The 14606-nt window shown below is 31.4% G+C and overlaps 2 protein-coding genes across 2 annotated transcripts; both read right to left on the bottom strand.

Moving 5' to 3' along the window:
* Positions 1-865: 865 nt before the first annotated feature.
* Positions 866-2081, bottom strand: LOAG_01586 (hypothetical protein; the record flags this gene model as incomplete). Its single annotated transcript, XM_020445789.1, has 4 exons — positions 866-1077; positions 1375-1615; positions 1707-1863; positions 2059-2081. The coding sequence occupies 4 exons, from the start codon at positions 2079-2081 to the stop codon at positions 866-868; spliced, it is 633 nt and encodes a 210-aa protein (XP_020303791.1).
* Positions 2082-13105: 11024 nt separating this feature from the next.
* LOAG_01585 (hypothetical protein) lies at positions 13106-13495 on the bottom strand (the record flags this gene model as incomplete). Its single annotated transcript, XM_003137124.1, has 1 exon — positions 13106-13495. The coding sequence occupies one exon, from the start codon at positions 13493-13495 to the stop codon at positions 13106-13108; it is 390 nt and encodes a 129-aa protein (XP_003137172.1).
* Positions 13496-14606: the final 1111 nt, after the last annotated feature.

Raw genomic sequence — 14606 nt, 5'->3', positions numbered from 1 at the left:
AAAGTACTGTGACCACATTAACTTCTTATGAGCGGAGAAATAGTTTGGAATATAGAAATCCGCTATTTTTCAGACCATGGGTAGTTTTGTGTGCTTACATCACGTCATCAACTGAAGAAGCTCCCAGTTTTTCATTTTTTATGATAGGATCTTATTAGCTGTACAATTTAAATCAGAAATGAATCAAATTTTAAAGCAAATTTTATTTGTAACAAAGTAATATAAAAATGTCAACTTCAACAAAACTGTTTCTTCACTTGAAAAATGCATCAACATTCCTTCTCTGCAAAATTTTTAAGTGAAATACCCGCAAACACTAAAACAATTCGCAGAAATGACCATAAAAATACTGTGCCATCTTAGAGATGCAAGTAATTCACTGATATCTGATTGGTATACATTATTATGTACAGAATGGTCATATATAGTAACGAAATAACTGAGCAGTGTCCTGAAAAAACTTTGTTCCATGTCATATAACTAAGCTATAGAATTTCTATCAAATCTCTGAACCAAAAATTAAGGCAAAAAAGATATGAAAACTTGATCTCTTATAAATTTGTTCTATCAAGCCTGACATTACTTCCACTATTAATTTAAAATTTTACAATTTAAAGTCAGAATTCAACAAATACATCTTAATCTGCATTTTGATCCACATACTCTCAGAAACAGATTATCATAAGATAAGATAATCACACTGAAGAAAGGAGAATTGAGCGAGTTACTGAAAAATCATGTTGACATGTTGACTTATCTAATATGAAATACGCAAAATGAGCCACGAGCAGAGTATCTGAAGAAAATTTGCTTTAGATTTCGATAACAAAGCTTCAATTCTCATAATTGTAATATACTATGCAACTTATGCAGATGCGCCGGAATCGGAGCGTTCTGAACCTAACACTTCGAAGGAATTCTCATCCTCCTTTTCTTCGTCATCCAAACTTGATCCTTCTTTTTCTGATATCTTCCTCAATGGAACAGTTTCGGGAATTGGTGGCAAGCCCAAGAAGTCTACAGACACTGCAGATAGTGACTCGAAATTTGCGCTGCTTAGGCGCTCACCAAGTAATGCTAAAATTTTAATCAGCTATTTATTTTACATTTGATGCTCCGACTGCTTACCAAAATTTTTAGATTTCATTGTAAATGAAAACGAAGTGCGACTTGGAGCTACAATTTAATATGATAAACTTTTAATGGAAATCTCAATAAGATGTAGTCATTTACCACAGTCCACAAAGCTATATAACGAACAGCGTAGATGGAAAGAAGTGTTTTGATATCAAAAAAGAAACATTTTTTATGTTGATTTGCTAATTATCTCTTCGTGCTCTATTTTCCAAACAGAATACATTACAATGAACTTACAGAGTGACCGTTTGTTTCGTATGGTAGGGTCATTAAATCCCCGTGACAGCCCGGCGGCTGTTTTTATGTTCCGAAGCGGTTTTAAAGGACGGTGTTCGAACTTCGGAATTATGAGAGGGTGAGAGAAGAAATCCTGATTTGCGAGAAGACTGTGCTGAAAGAGTTCCTCTGGTGGTAATGCATATGGTGAACGTCCATCAAGGATTCTGGTGGAAGACAAGCAATTGCTTATGGCTGTTGACTGTAAAAAATGATCTTCTTTGAATTTACCTTTTAAATTTTGTTGGATAGATTCTTTTTTTCATATTTGAAGAAATTAAAAAACTGTTGACCTCTTCATCTTCGCTGGCATCTTCGATTGTAGCGGGCAACGATGGTGTTTTGTATTGTAACTTCACTTTATGTTTCTTCTCTTGATCCAGTGACAGTTCCGGATATGTTTCATCAATAATACGTTGTCGTTGTTGCTGCTGTGTTACGGTACGGCTGCTGATAGCTTCCAGTGAAACGTTATATTCTGCCTTTTTTTAAAACTGGTACGACGAGCCGTTAGTGCTGTCATTTCAGGATTATTTTGATATGTCAAACTGCTGTAACGTACGCAAAATGGTTTTTGTGTTCAACATGACAAGCATGACATATTACGCAAACGATGTGAATAAAGTTGAATGAATTTACATATACTTATATGGCAACATGCCAATCATAGGTAATTAACTTCCTAATTAATTATTCCAAAATTAACATGTACAATATCAAAGAAAAGGGAGTCATTTAAAGTGACAGAAGAAAAGAATAGAAAAGGAAGTTAACTGAGCGATAAACAACAGTTTTTTACGGAACTGCTCGATGATGTGCAAGTGACTTTCGAGCGCTTCTATGGAAACAGCTCATCGAATAACACAAAATGAAGGAACTCATACTGCTAAGGATGCCATGAGCGACCAATCTCCCATCTCATATTTTCATATCTTCCTTCTCTTCCATTCAAAATCCCTGATCTCGTATGATTCCAAGGAATACTGCTCATATTATGCAAACTACTTGTAAGTTTTAATTGGAAATCATCCCAATGACCTGAAATATCCCAGTAGTGTGACCTTATGTTTCTCAAAATGGGGTGACTAAGTGATGATACAAATGGTTGTGTAAGTCACTCTAACTAAGTGTTTCTATTAATTTACAACAAGTATTGTTTGTCATTTCAGAAATGAATGAGTTGATTGACAAATAATTAAATCAAATAAGCACAAAAAAGCATAATGAGTCAGATTGTTAAATTATATTCTATTTGTTGCTATTATGCGTCAATAACGCATGGAAAAGAATTTCTTTTGAATGTGTAAAGAATCGAATCTTTCCTTCACAATCGCGAAAAAAGAAATGTTATGAGTTGGAATCGATATTCTCCATTCATTCATCATTTCATGTCGTACACGAAATACAACAAACTTAAAATCAATTCCCCATTTAGTATTATCAATATCAGTATCACCACACTCAAAATTGCGGCAAAAAAATTTTGAGCTAACTATATTCTTTGTTGATAGTACTCTGACGATCACTTTAATTAGCCTGCTTGGGGAAACTAATAGTTCTCTAAAGATAGCATCAGGCTATAATGGAAAAGAAGTCATTCACAAATGTAAATAGTAGAAAGTCAAAAAATTTCATCAGAATTATGATATTATTATTTAAAAAAATAAATTCGTGTAAATTCTTACTGAATTTACAAATTTAAATTTCTAAAACGAAGACAATAGTGGACGTTGCTGTAAGTGCAGTTGTGAAGAATTGCCTTAATTTTATTCCAATACATTTATCATCCCTTACGATTCATAAAATGAAAATGTTGAAGTCACCATAATTTCATTAGACACATTAACAAGAACCACTTATATCAATAATTTGTTTTATTCCGTTATTTAAGTCATAGTTTGTCGTCATTGAATTACTTACTACCTACTCATAAACTCCGATTCTCTCCTAATATTACATCAAAGTGCAAATTGTATTTACGATTTGCTCTAACTTCCATAGAGAATTATGAATGCGCACAAAAGATTAGTTTTTCCAGAAATGAATAACCTGAAACTTTACAAAAAGGGAAAAAATGGAAACATTCACGCCGAACATATTTGATACTGAAAAGAATTGATTGAAAAAAATGTTGAAATACTTCGAAGTTCAGTCTTTTCACGTGAATGTTTGCACATTTTACACAGGTAAAAACTTTTTTCTACTTGAAAAAAAATTTTTAAAACATTTCAACATTTTTACATTTTCTATCATTGAATGTAACATACTATAAGTAGACATACATGCCACAAAAATGATTTCTATAAAAAAAAAATGAATTACTCTCAGTAATGTGGTGGATTTTTCGAAAGGTAATGATGAAAGAAAGCGCAAATAACCGGTTTTCGGTATGTATCCCTAAGGAAGTGAGCGCCACCAAAACACACAATATTTTTCATTCCTCTGCATATCAGAGTATTCGTAGAAAAACCAAATAGTTTTTTTTAAAAAAAATTTTTCTTGAATTGATTAAAATGAAAAAGATAATGCGAACTGTACAAAATTCAGCAATAATTCAGGAACTCATTCATTTTGTGAAGCAAGTCAAAACTTTCCGGACATTACTCAAATACTGGAAGTTGAATGAATCGTATTGCATTTGTAATTTAAACTTTTACTGTGACATCGTGATCTGAGCAGTGTCATCCATAGAAACAAATCTCTTGAGGTGGGGAACCTTGCTAGATAATTCTATTTAAAATGAATAAGAATCAACGAGACGTATTCAGTCATTGGAACAAAGTAGCAAAGAGAAGAGAAGAGAAACATTGAAAATTATTATTTGTTACGAAATTGTTTATGTGAACGTATACGCTTATTTATGTTTCAGCTTGTTTATTTTAGGAGCCATCAAGTCGATGAATAATTAATTCATTATGCCATTCATTCCTGGAAAAAGTTTATTCTTCATTCTTCTCCTCTCAAAAAATATTCGAATCATCCATAAATTTAAAATTTAAATTAAAGTAATAAATTGGAATTTACACATCTTTAAGACAAGCTAATTGTTTCAAAAGATCATCAATCCATGCAGATTTTTGATGATCAAACTTTTGAACACACATTTTCCCATAGGAAATTGTAATTTTAGAAATGATAAAGTGAGAAATCACCAACGATTGTTGCTTTTCAATAAAAAATTGTTGTGACTTGTTGTTTTAGCAACATCGGAAGAAACGCCTAATCGATAATGAATCATGTCCAAGTTATTAGTGAAAAGAAAAACTCCTGAAGAAAATACACCATGATTGAATTCTAAAGGTATATTGAACTGTAAGGTGACAATATCTAGCAGATAAGAAACTTGCTGAGTAAACTGCAAGCTGAAGTTAGAAAATCCATTCATTTAAGTGAGCATCGATATTTGAAGAGAGCAAATGAAGATGAGGGTTGACAGAATGAGTAGAAATATAAATGGTGACAACTTTGATAAGCGTAAACTGCGAAATGACTGCAATAAGGCGCTCTTTGACAAATTATATATTAAAACAAAAAAAGTCAAATTCATGACAAAAAAAAAGGGCGTTTAAATATATAATGTCGTATTCAGAAGTTCTGGCGACATTGGAATGAATTTTGTTTTGCACTTTTGGTTACAGATGATAATAGGATATATTGTACAATTTATTAATTTTCTGATATTGACATTTTCGCAAACGGAATATTTATGAGAGTTCGTTAGTATCAGTCATTGCTTTATTGATTCTCTGATAAGATTTCTACCAGTGTTCTGTTCTGAATCTTGAAAAAGAAAAGGAAAAGATAATTTGCGTGCTAGTCATAAATTGATAAGACAGTAGTAGACAAGTTCATTGATAAGAAACTCATGAAAAGACATTGTTTTTTCTTTTAAAATATTTATTTACAAAGGAGAAAATCTTGTCTATTTTGGTAAAGAAGCAGAGAATTATTAGTGCATAGATTTATCATTGCAGAAAATTATCAGTGAATGAATCAAACAGTGCAAATAAAACATTACTGCTAACGCAGTAAATGACAAATATTTGAAAGGAATATCATTGAATAATAACGAAAATCGTACATCAGGAAATGAATAGTTTTTTTTTTTTTTGATGTAAACAACGTATTATTTATGTAATTAGAAAATAACCTCAATTAGTCCACAGGGATGAGTTTGTGGTGATCGACATGCAAATCAAAATGTTGATTTAAGAATTTCGAGTAAATTATAAACAGTGGTAAATATGAAATGAAGGAAAATATCTGTTCGATATTTAAGCAGGTTTGAAACAAGGAAAAATTGACATATGATTTGAGAGAAAGAAAAAGCTGTTATATCATATAAATTAAATTGGAATGTCAGTCAATCATAGCATTTAAATGAGTCGGTGACAGCCACTGTAAAAAAAAATAAAAAATAAAAATAAAATAAATATAGCAAATCTTGAATAGTTATGTTAATTTCCTTCCTTTTTTTTTGTATTGAAAAGGAAAAAATGAATTAACCAGGCATTAAGCATATATAATGACGTCATATAAGTTATTATGGAGAAATTTTCGATCAAATAATCATTCCTACCACTGCTTGATGACAAATAATTACTCATATGATCAGTAGATTGATCAAGGGAAGAAAATTCCAGTTCAGTAAAGTTTCACAGAGAAAAGCATTAATTAAGCAATGAATCGACCATATCCGATGGCTTCATTTAAATTCTTATTGATGACAAGCGTTTATTTCACTATTCTTTGTATCAGTTTCATTTTCATCAAATAAACTGAACAATTAGAAACTATTTTCCTTCATTAAGGCTTTACTTCAAAACATCCCACAATTAATTACGTCTAATTAACAAAGAGAGAAAATTTCCATTTGAAAGTAATGTGGAAACAAACGACATTCATCATTTCTCAAGCTTCTTTAGTGAATGAGTCATCTGAAATTTTGAATCCTTCCTCTCTATTTTCCCTTATGTGGATTATTTTTAACTGATGTGAGATACGATTCAACGATACTGATTGACTGACTAGTAAGCTTATAGAAATAAAAAATAAGATTATGCGGAGTGGCTGTTTCCATTATTAGCATATTGTGGTAGGAATTTTTTTCGCTTCAATTCCGGAAAGAAATTTGACATATCGATACATGAAGAGGAAGCAAAAATTCTCATTCTTAAAGCTATCACGTTGATAACGCTAATATTTGTTCTAAGAAACATCAGTAGAAAATAACATCGAAGATAAAGAAAGTAATAAATTTTTCTGATTTTAATAGCACGAAAGTATTTCAGTTTTATAAATCTCTTCTTATATAATCGAAGTGAATCTGTTCCAGAAAAATATTTGGAGCAAATATCAGATTGAGCTGTACATTATTCCGTAAACGATATCATATTTGTAATAACTTTTCTGAAATTTTATAATTAGTATAATAACTTTTGAAGTTTTTTAATTTCAACATTTTCTGACCCTTTTTTTTGACTAACCACATCAAACTAAATTAAAAGACTGCAACAATTTGCTACAGAAATGAAATTTAAAATGAATGAATAATATAGCTTTACTTCTATACGGTGATAACAAGCACCTATTTTCTTTGTTTTTCTTGATAGACAAACTTGTCAAAGAATTAGTTCATGTTATCGATATGAAAAGAAGGGCGGAGGTTGAGTTAGTTGTGTTAAACAAATTAATAAAATGATATCGTTTCACTTCAATATCTGTTTACTATAGGAACTATTTTGCCTAAACTGCAAAGATTCACTATTTTTCGTTGTCAATGTATATTTTAAATCATAAATAATATTGGTTTGTAAATAAATTACTATAAATTGTTTTTTGTTTTGTGTTGTATAATTCTCATTGCACGAATGATTTAACTACATAAATGGTTGTAATGGAATCCTGCATAAATTGATAACAACCTCTAATCAGTTCATTGTTATCAGTAGTTCTATACTATTCATCTTTTTAGTGTCATCATTGTCCCAGAAGTCGTTTGCTTCGATACACGACAAATTTTTAGCCATTAACACAATGCATTCGAAATATAAAAGAAGTCTAGAAGTTGTTAAAATGAAACAGGCAAATTACTGTCATCAACAACTTGAGGACCTACTAAGTTCTAGCAAAAGTTCTGCCTTACAGTAATAAGTAATTTAATCACTATTGATTTGCTTAATTAGAAAAGTGTAAAATTATTACAGTTTCATGGAATAAATGTAACAAAGTAATTCTCAAAAATAGAAAAGAATGACGCCGTATGCGAAAAGAATCCTGGGAAATCTTAATTACCTTCTTAATCTTCATTTACTTCATTTGAATAAATATCGTTGGGTAAATAGGATTGTATTTGAATAAACAATCTCCACCTTACCAATTACATTCTTTTCTATGAGAAATCAACAGTTGAATAAATCCACACAAATTCAATACAAAATTGGTTGAAATTTGCATTTGGCATGAAATTTTGTTTACTGCGCGACAGAAATCAAAATAGAGGTTGACAATTCAAAAGTTTTGCAAAAGTTATGAGGTGCTTTACCAGATGCAAAATCTTAGTTTGTGAAACTAATAAAATATTCTGTGGAAAAGCCTTGTTCTTTTTGTTTTGAAAAAAAAAATGAATTTGAAAGCTTCCAAAAAAATCTGAAAACAACCGCTGTTTGAGAAAATTTCGCGATTTTGGTAATATCATTTCTGCATAATTAATTGGTTGGTGAGAATTTCCATGGTTGACACTTATCCTTAGCAAGTAGAATGTCATCACCAAATATGCGGAAATCTTTAGAAGGGTTTGAATTTTACAAAATTATTTCAATGCATGATATATAAAGTTTGAGAAGTCCGTTAAATGAATAGTTAAAAGTGCGAGAGAAATCAATAATCGTTATTGCGATTATTCATCCCCCTGCGAATTCAACAGTCCCAATGGATGAATGACCGCACTGACGATTATTTACGCTGTCGCCGAATAGTAACCTAAATTTGAGGGTTTTAAGTATGCGTGAAGAAATGAAGCAGTTTAAAGCCTCATGTTCACTTAGACTTGAAATTCGAGAAGGGAAGACAACTTTCCACTTTTGTCCATTCTATGTGACATATGCGCTAGAAAAAACCTTTCAATCATTTCTTTCTCTTTCCCTCTGAGTCATTCCTTCATCATTTTTACTAATTAATATGCAATTATCAAATTCGTGATAACGATTTTAAAATACTTATACGAGCAATTTCCCTCTTTTATCACTTCATGGCCCACCTCTTTTAAACTAATGCATTGAGTTGAGCTCAATTTTTAGCATCGAATCGAGCGGCGAATGGCTTTTGTCACCAGTCATCATCGATGTGATGAGCAATTTCTTCATTGAAATTAGCCAATTGTTTACGAGAGATTGTTTATTTGAAGTATAAATGGCTAATTTAAGAGAATTGAAGGTGTTCTCTGGATTTGGGTATTTGTGTGGTACCAATTGCCCAAATCTAAACTCTTCATTGTATCCATTGTGAGGCAGATTCCCAACGAGGTCTTTTTTATTTGGATGGAGATAAGAAGAATTTCAGCAGTTGTGCGATTCATGAGAAAGTTGAATAAATTAGACTTATTCCTAAGGAGGATTTCTACCCTCTTCTTCCCAAATCCACAAAGAACTGCTTTGAATAAAACAAACGTATCTTATAAAGGAGAAAATTTAGGAAAAATGAAAGAGAGATGTTTGTTCAATTCTAAACTATTCATTATATCCATCGTCAATCAGGCGCAAATGTGCGAAAGAGTTGAATAAATTTGCTTAATTTAGACAGTTCCGCTTTTGACTGGATTTCACAAAAAAAAAAAGAAAGATTTTGAGAAGTGAAAAAGGATAATAAATAGAAGACCATTGTTCCAGGAAGTACATCATATCGAACATTAACAAAATCCTCAAAATTAGTACCACATGTTGGATGATACTTAAAAAGCAACTTATGCTATTGCAATAATTCCTTCCTTTCATTTTTCGTTAGTAAGGGAAAGATGAAAAAATTCTTAAAGTATTTCCTCAACAAAATGGACGGTAAAACAAATAAAGTTCGCCTTGTTAATCTTTAATGACTAACTTTTTTGAGAAACAGCAAAATTCTTTTTGTGTTTTGAGCTCAAAACTTAAGAGTCTGTAGTATAATATATTTTGAGATGGTTGAAATTTTAAAAAAAATGATGGGATGAGGGCATATGCGACACAATTTGTCTTATATAATGTTAGGGAACAGATGAGACCTATCATTGTCTTCTTTTCAGGTCCGATATAATTGTAGCCTGAAATGAATGATTTATCAATAACGAGCCGAACAAGGAGGAAATAACAACAATGGAATTGAGTTTATTGCCAAAAATTTTATGTTTTCCGTTTGAAAAATGTAAATTAATAAAGTCTCTTTTTAGTTCTTAAGAATTAAGGTAAATTTTTTTTTTTTTTTTTTAATAAGGCTAACGAATAGACAAATAATAGAAAATATGAATTTGGTGCAATTTATTTTGATAATAACTTATTCAAACAGATGATGGATTTAATGTTTCAATACATTGAAATTTAGGCAGTTTCATTGATTTCCAAACATCGCCATTTAATATTCATTTGGTGACAGTTCTGACTAATAGAAATTATTTCGCTTATGTTTTAAACAAACGAGCATAGATTAACCATGCAACTTGCAATTTGCCTTGATGCCTGCAAATTATGCAAATAATATTCGAGCAATTTGTTAATAATTAGGCGGAATTATTGCAAGTGATAATTTTTTAAATATTGACATTTTCAAGAGTGATTCTCTTGGAACTTTATGTATATCACAATCCGAATCTCTTCTTTCTCCTGCCATTAATCGAATTAGACAGATTCTATAATCACTGATAACAACTTTTATCTGTGCATTAGGATTTCTCAAACGTGTGATGTTTGAAAGATTATAAAGTGTAAATTACAGAAAGAGCATTTTGCACTTCAAATATTATGAAAGAGTGAAAGAAAATACAAAGGAAGTCATTCAAACAATTAGCAGTTAGAATTAGCAATGCATCATGACAGTCATGACATCAAATAAATTGTTGGTTGAGTGCGACCGATTTGTCAATCAAGTCGATCAATAAATACCAAACCAACTACCATGCAAGTATTCTGGTAATTCTTACTCATTGAAAAACCCTTGGAAAGCTTTACGAAGAAAATGCGTGGAATGGCTGATATTTAATTATCAGTGTATGCATACGTCTGGTTATGCTGTATGTTTGATAATTCAATTCTGGCACTACGAATTTGATAAGAGGACTTAATTCCTGATCAGCCTACAAATCTGATTTTATTCTTCTATTTCCCCCTGTTGAATGAGTGTTTGTAAATTTAGAACGATTCAAGTTAGCCAGCTTCTGGTCTTCTTCCAACAAAAATGCTGTCACATGCCGGTGACTCCCTCCGGCTTTATTTTACTTCGCCTCAATTAAGCATACCCAATAGCGACAGTTCAGAAATTGTTTGGGATCTTTATTATGATATGGCGTTAAATTATTCTATTAATGGTTTTAGTGCAATGGACATGAAACTAGGCGATGGTCAGTGAGGACGACAGAAGTGCGAGGTATGTATAATAAATGGATAGATTAATCAGAAAGATTTCCATTTTGACGTTGTGACAATTTGGATTGACCAATGCATAATGCCTCAAAGAGGGATTCAGCTATCATTGAAAGAGAGATTCCACTGAAGAACCGAATACAAACATGCTTTGATGTGATATAAATGGGAAAGAAGAAAGATTGCTAGATTTACGGGTGTATAACTAACTAATTTATGGTGACGAGCCAGTCAGCTATTGATTATTTGGAATGAAATGGAACAATTGCATGGACAAGAAATGGACTTGTAATGAGAGAGTTGAAGCTGTGGCATCAGATCGATCCGCTTATAATTTTTTGAAGTCAGTGATACTGAACTGGTTTTTACGCCATTCCATCTGAACTTGTTTGTCGTGAAAAACTTTCAATCGAAGTTATATTACGTTTAAAAATTGGAAAGAAATGCTAATTATTGAAATAGTATGATGTCATTTCTAAATTGAAGAGGATTAAAATTAGAGACGGATTGAAACGAAATGAGAAAGTAAAGATGTCAAGAAAGAAAAGAAGGAAAGAAAAAAACTTTAAGTGAATAGAAGGAAAAGATTTGTGAAGGATATGTTTGACAGGAAAGAAAAGTTCTTTTGCAAATGTTAATAGTTATCTCAACCAAACCGGTAAAAAATGATTTCATTCTGGGAACATTTGAGTGACAATCATTTCTATTTTAATCCATCGGAGGATCGATCCAAGAGCTTATTATTCTATTCTTTTCAGCAAATTTACATTTTCACTGTCGGCTCCGTTGCCGAATGCTTTTACTTATCGCTTTGTCATGGATACCACATAAAACGTGATTACTTTAAAAAAGTGGAAATTATTTCGAAATTTTAAAATTGATGGAAAGCAGGCGATATGACAGCAAAATGGGATATGACATGGTAATTTCACTTTTTTAAGTAACTTTTTTAAGATTAGCGCCTATTATTAGAAAATAATTAATGAAGAATAAAAAACGAACTAGGAAAATCTGCAGAAATGATCGAATCGAAGGACTGAGCATTATCATACAATACCAACAAGTGGACAGTAATGAACGAAGAACGAACCGAGGAAGGCAGTTAATAATAGATGACCTTCTACAATTTGACAATTAAGAGTAACATAATCAGTTGTTAATTTAATCTTCTCTACATGAATTGTATCAATAGATGAAATTGTTACCGAAAGTGAAGCAATTGAACAGCACAGCTTCTAGGAGGAGATATAGAAGGTCTGTAAGAGAACAGAAGTACTAAAATTTTGAATTACTGTAATTATTTATTTCGTTTTTCAGTACCAAAACTTATCAAATTTATGATGCAAAATAGTCAGCGTTATTGAGCAATTTGAAAGTAAAAAATTTTAATTACAGTCTTGGAAGGCTTACGGTTTTAACGTAAAGTGACACTGTTTAAATTTCAAGGTATATTAATAATCTTATACCTATAGCCTACCTAAGCAGCCTTAAGCCACCTGATTAAAAAATCAGGTGTCGTCTTTCCTCCTGTTTTTATCGAAATATGTTTTTGAAATCTTTTCCTGTTTAACAAGTTCAAGTAGGAGTGACAAAGGAAATGAATATAAAAGGGGAAAACATCAAGGGAATGATGCGCAAAAAAATCAAAGTGGGACATTTGCTGCGGAATTTGTCAGGAATAAAAAAAACAAAAAATGAAAGGCTCAATTAGTCAGCTATGTAAATTAAGCATGTGACTGAATCCTTTACTATCATACAACATACATCATAACTATAATTTCATAAATATCACATCTTCTTCTTTAAATCAATAAAAACTTCACAAACAGAGTGGAAAACCATCTTATTGTGGTTTAATATGCCACAGATTAATAATATGTGATGGTTAATGATTACTGCAACATTTAATTGTAAAATATTGTTGTCCTCAATATAAAACAAAGATTACCGGTAAAATAAGCAGATATACAAGTAAACAAATGAAAGTGTAGATGAAATTGGTGCAACTGATCTTTGTACTTCCTTACCTACCATTTCAATATGCTCTATTTTTATTTGTTATATTTCATTTGAAACAAATTCGAAGTTTATGTTAGATCTTTGATGTGTTGTGTTATCAGTATTATGTGATAAAAGAGGTTATTGCATGATCGACTGGCTTTTTCTAATGTCATATAAATGATTTGTGTCGCAGATTGAAAGGAAATTTGCTGGACTTCAATTAGAGAGAACAAAATTAGGCTTGAAAAGGTTGTAAATTGAGGTCGTAAATTGTCATCAGAACTATCAAAATTACATCGCCAAATAGGCTCGATTTCAAGTCCGACCTCAACTTTCCGTAAATCTAAACGGGATTCGGTTTGCAGTTTAATACATCCTTCAATTAGATATTTTTCACCTGACAATTGATTGTTACCCAAATGATTGAAATTTTTTCCGGTTTTCTTGAAACTGGAAACTGTCGGGAGTGCATCCATCGGTCCAATTCCTGTTACTCTCTATCATAATAAAGTATCTGGTTTCCAATTCATACCTCAGTTTCCTTGCTTTTAGTTTTCCTTGCTCATGCGGAAGAAGCAAAATAATTTCCTATAATTCTCTCTAATTTTTCATAAAATGATGAGAAATCAAAGAATTGAGTTTGGTCAGGACGATGAATTGACTGATTCGCGTAAGCCCTATATTACTATTGTAATTCAAATTATTCTTATCAAAAGATGAATTGGTACCATAGTAAAGGTACAACTTTAAAAGGTCAGCTTTTAATTGATTAATCGATCGATTAATCAATAACTAGTCATTTTAACCTGTTTTTACCTTTAATTATTGCCATGTTTGCACTCTAAATCGATAATTGCAGTTGTTTGTATGTGTAACTTCATAAGTATCATAAATTTGAGATAGCCAAAATTCATGAAAAAAGTTTGAAGTTTTTATCACCGGAAAGTATTGATTATAGATCGAGGAATGGCTGAAGTAAGAAGATTAAAATCTGAAGGAAATAATAATAATTAAAAGTGATAAGGCAACAAACATGGCAAATAACCTTTCTCTTCTCCCGCATTTATCAATCGATGTGAGATGTATTTATTGCTTTTCTCCCGAGATGGCAACAAGTAAATAATTCATTGAAACAAAAAGTACAACAGTTTAATCTTGTGAAAATAAGAAGAGAAACTCCTTTCTGCTTTATGGGATAAGGAAATTATCAGCTCATCGCCATGGAAATAACAATTTCAAATTCACTTACAAATATTTTGTTCCATGTCAAACTCCATGTCGTGAAATTTTTCTTCGGTGGATAGTCGAATGGATTATTTGTGTTGCGTGGGGACCAACTCGTATGAAAAAGGGTTTATTCGTCTCCGCTATATCAAAAACAAAACCAGCAGTAAAATTTGACAAGCTTATATTTATTAGGAAGTGGGTGTGGTTTTTTTCTAATTATTCAAACATTTAAAGAGATGTTGATTCGCATACATCGGAATTTGTGAGAATATTGTTATCAGATGTAAATTGGATAGATGAGAAACATGAACACAAGGATATTAAATTGAATAACTAATGTAAGCAATTGAAAAGAAAGGC

The sequence above is a fragment of the Loa loa genome, assembly GCF_000183805.2.
Source record: "Loa loa unplaced genomic scaffold supercont3.24, whole genome shotgun sequence".
NCBI lineage: Eukaryota > Metazoa > Nematoda > Chromadorea > Rhabditida > Onchocercidae > Loa > Loa loa.
Note: the sequence above shows the minus strand (reverse complement) of the source record. Positions and strands in the feature narration are given on the sequence as shown.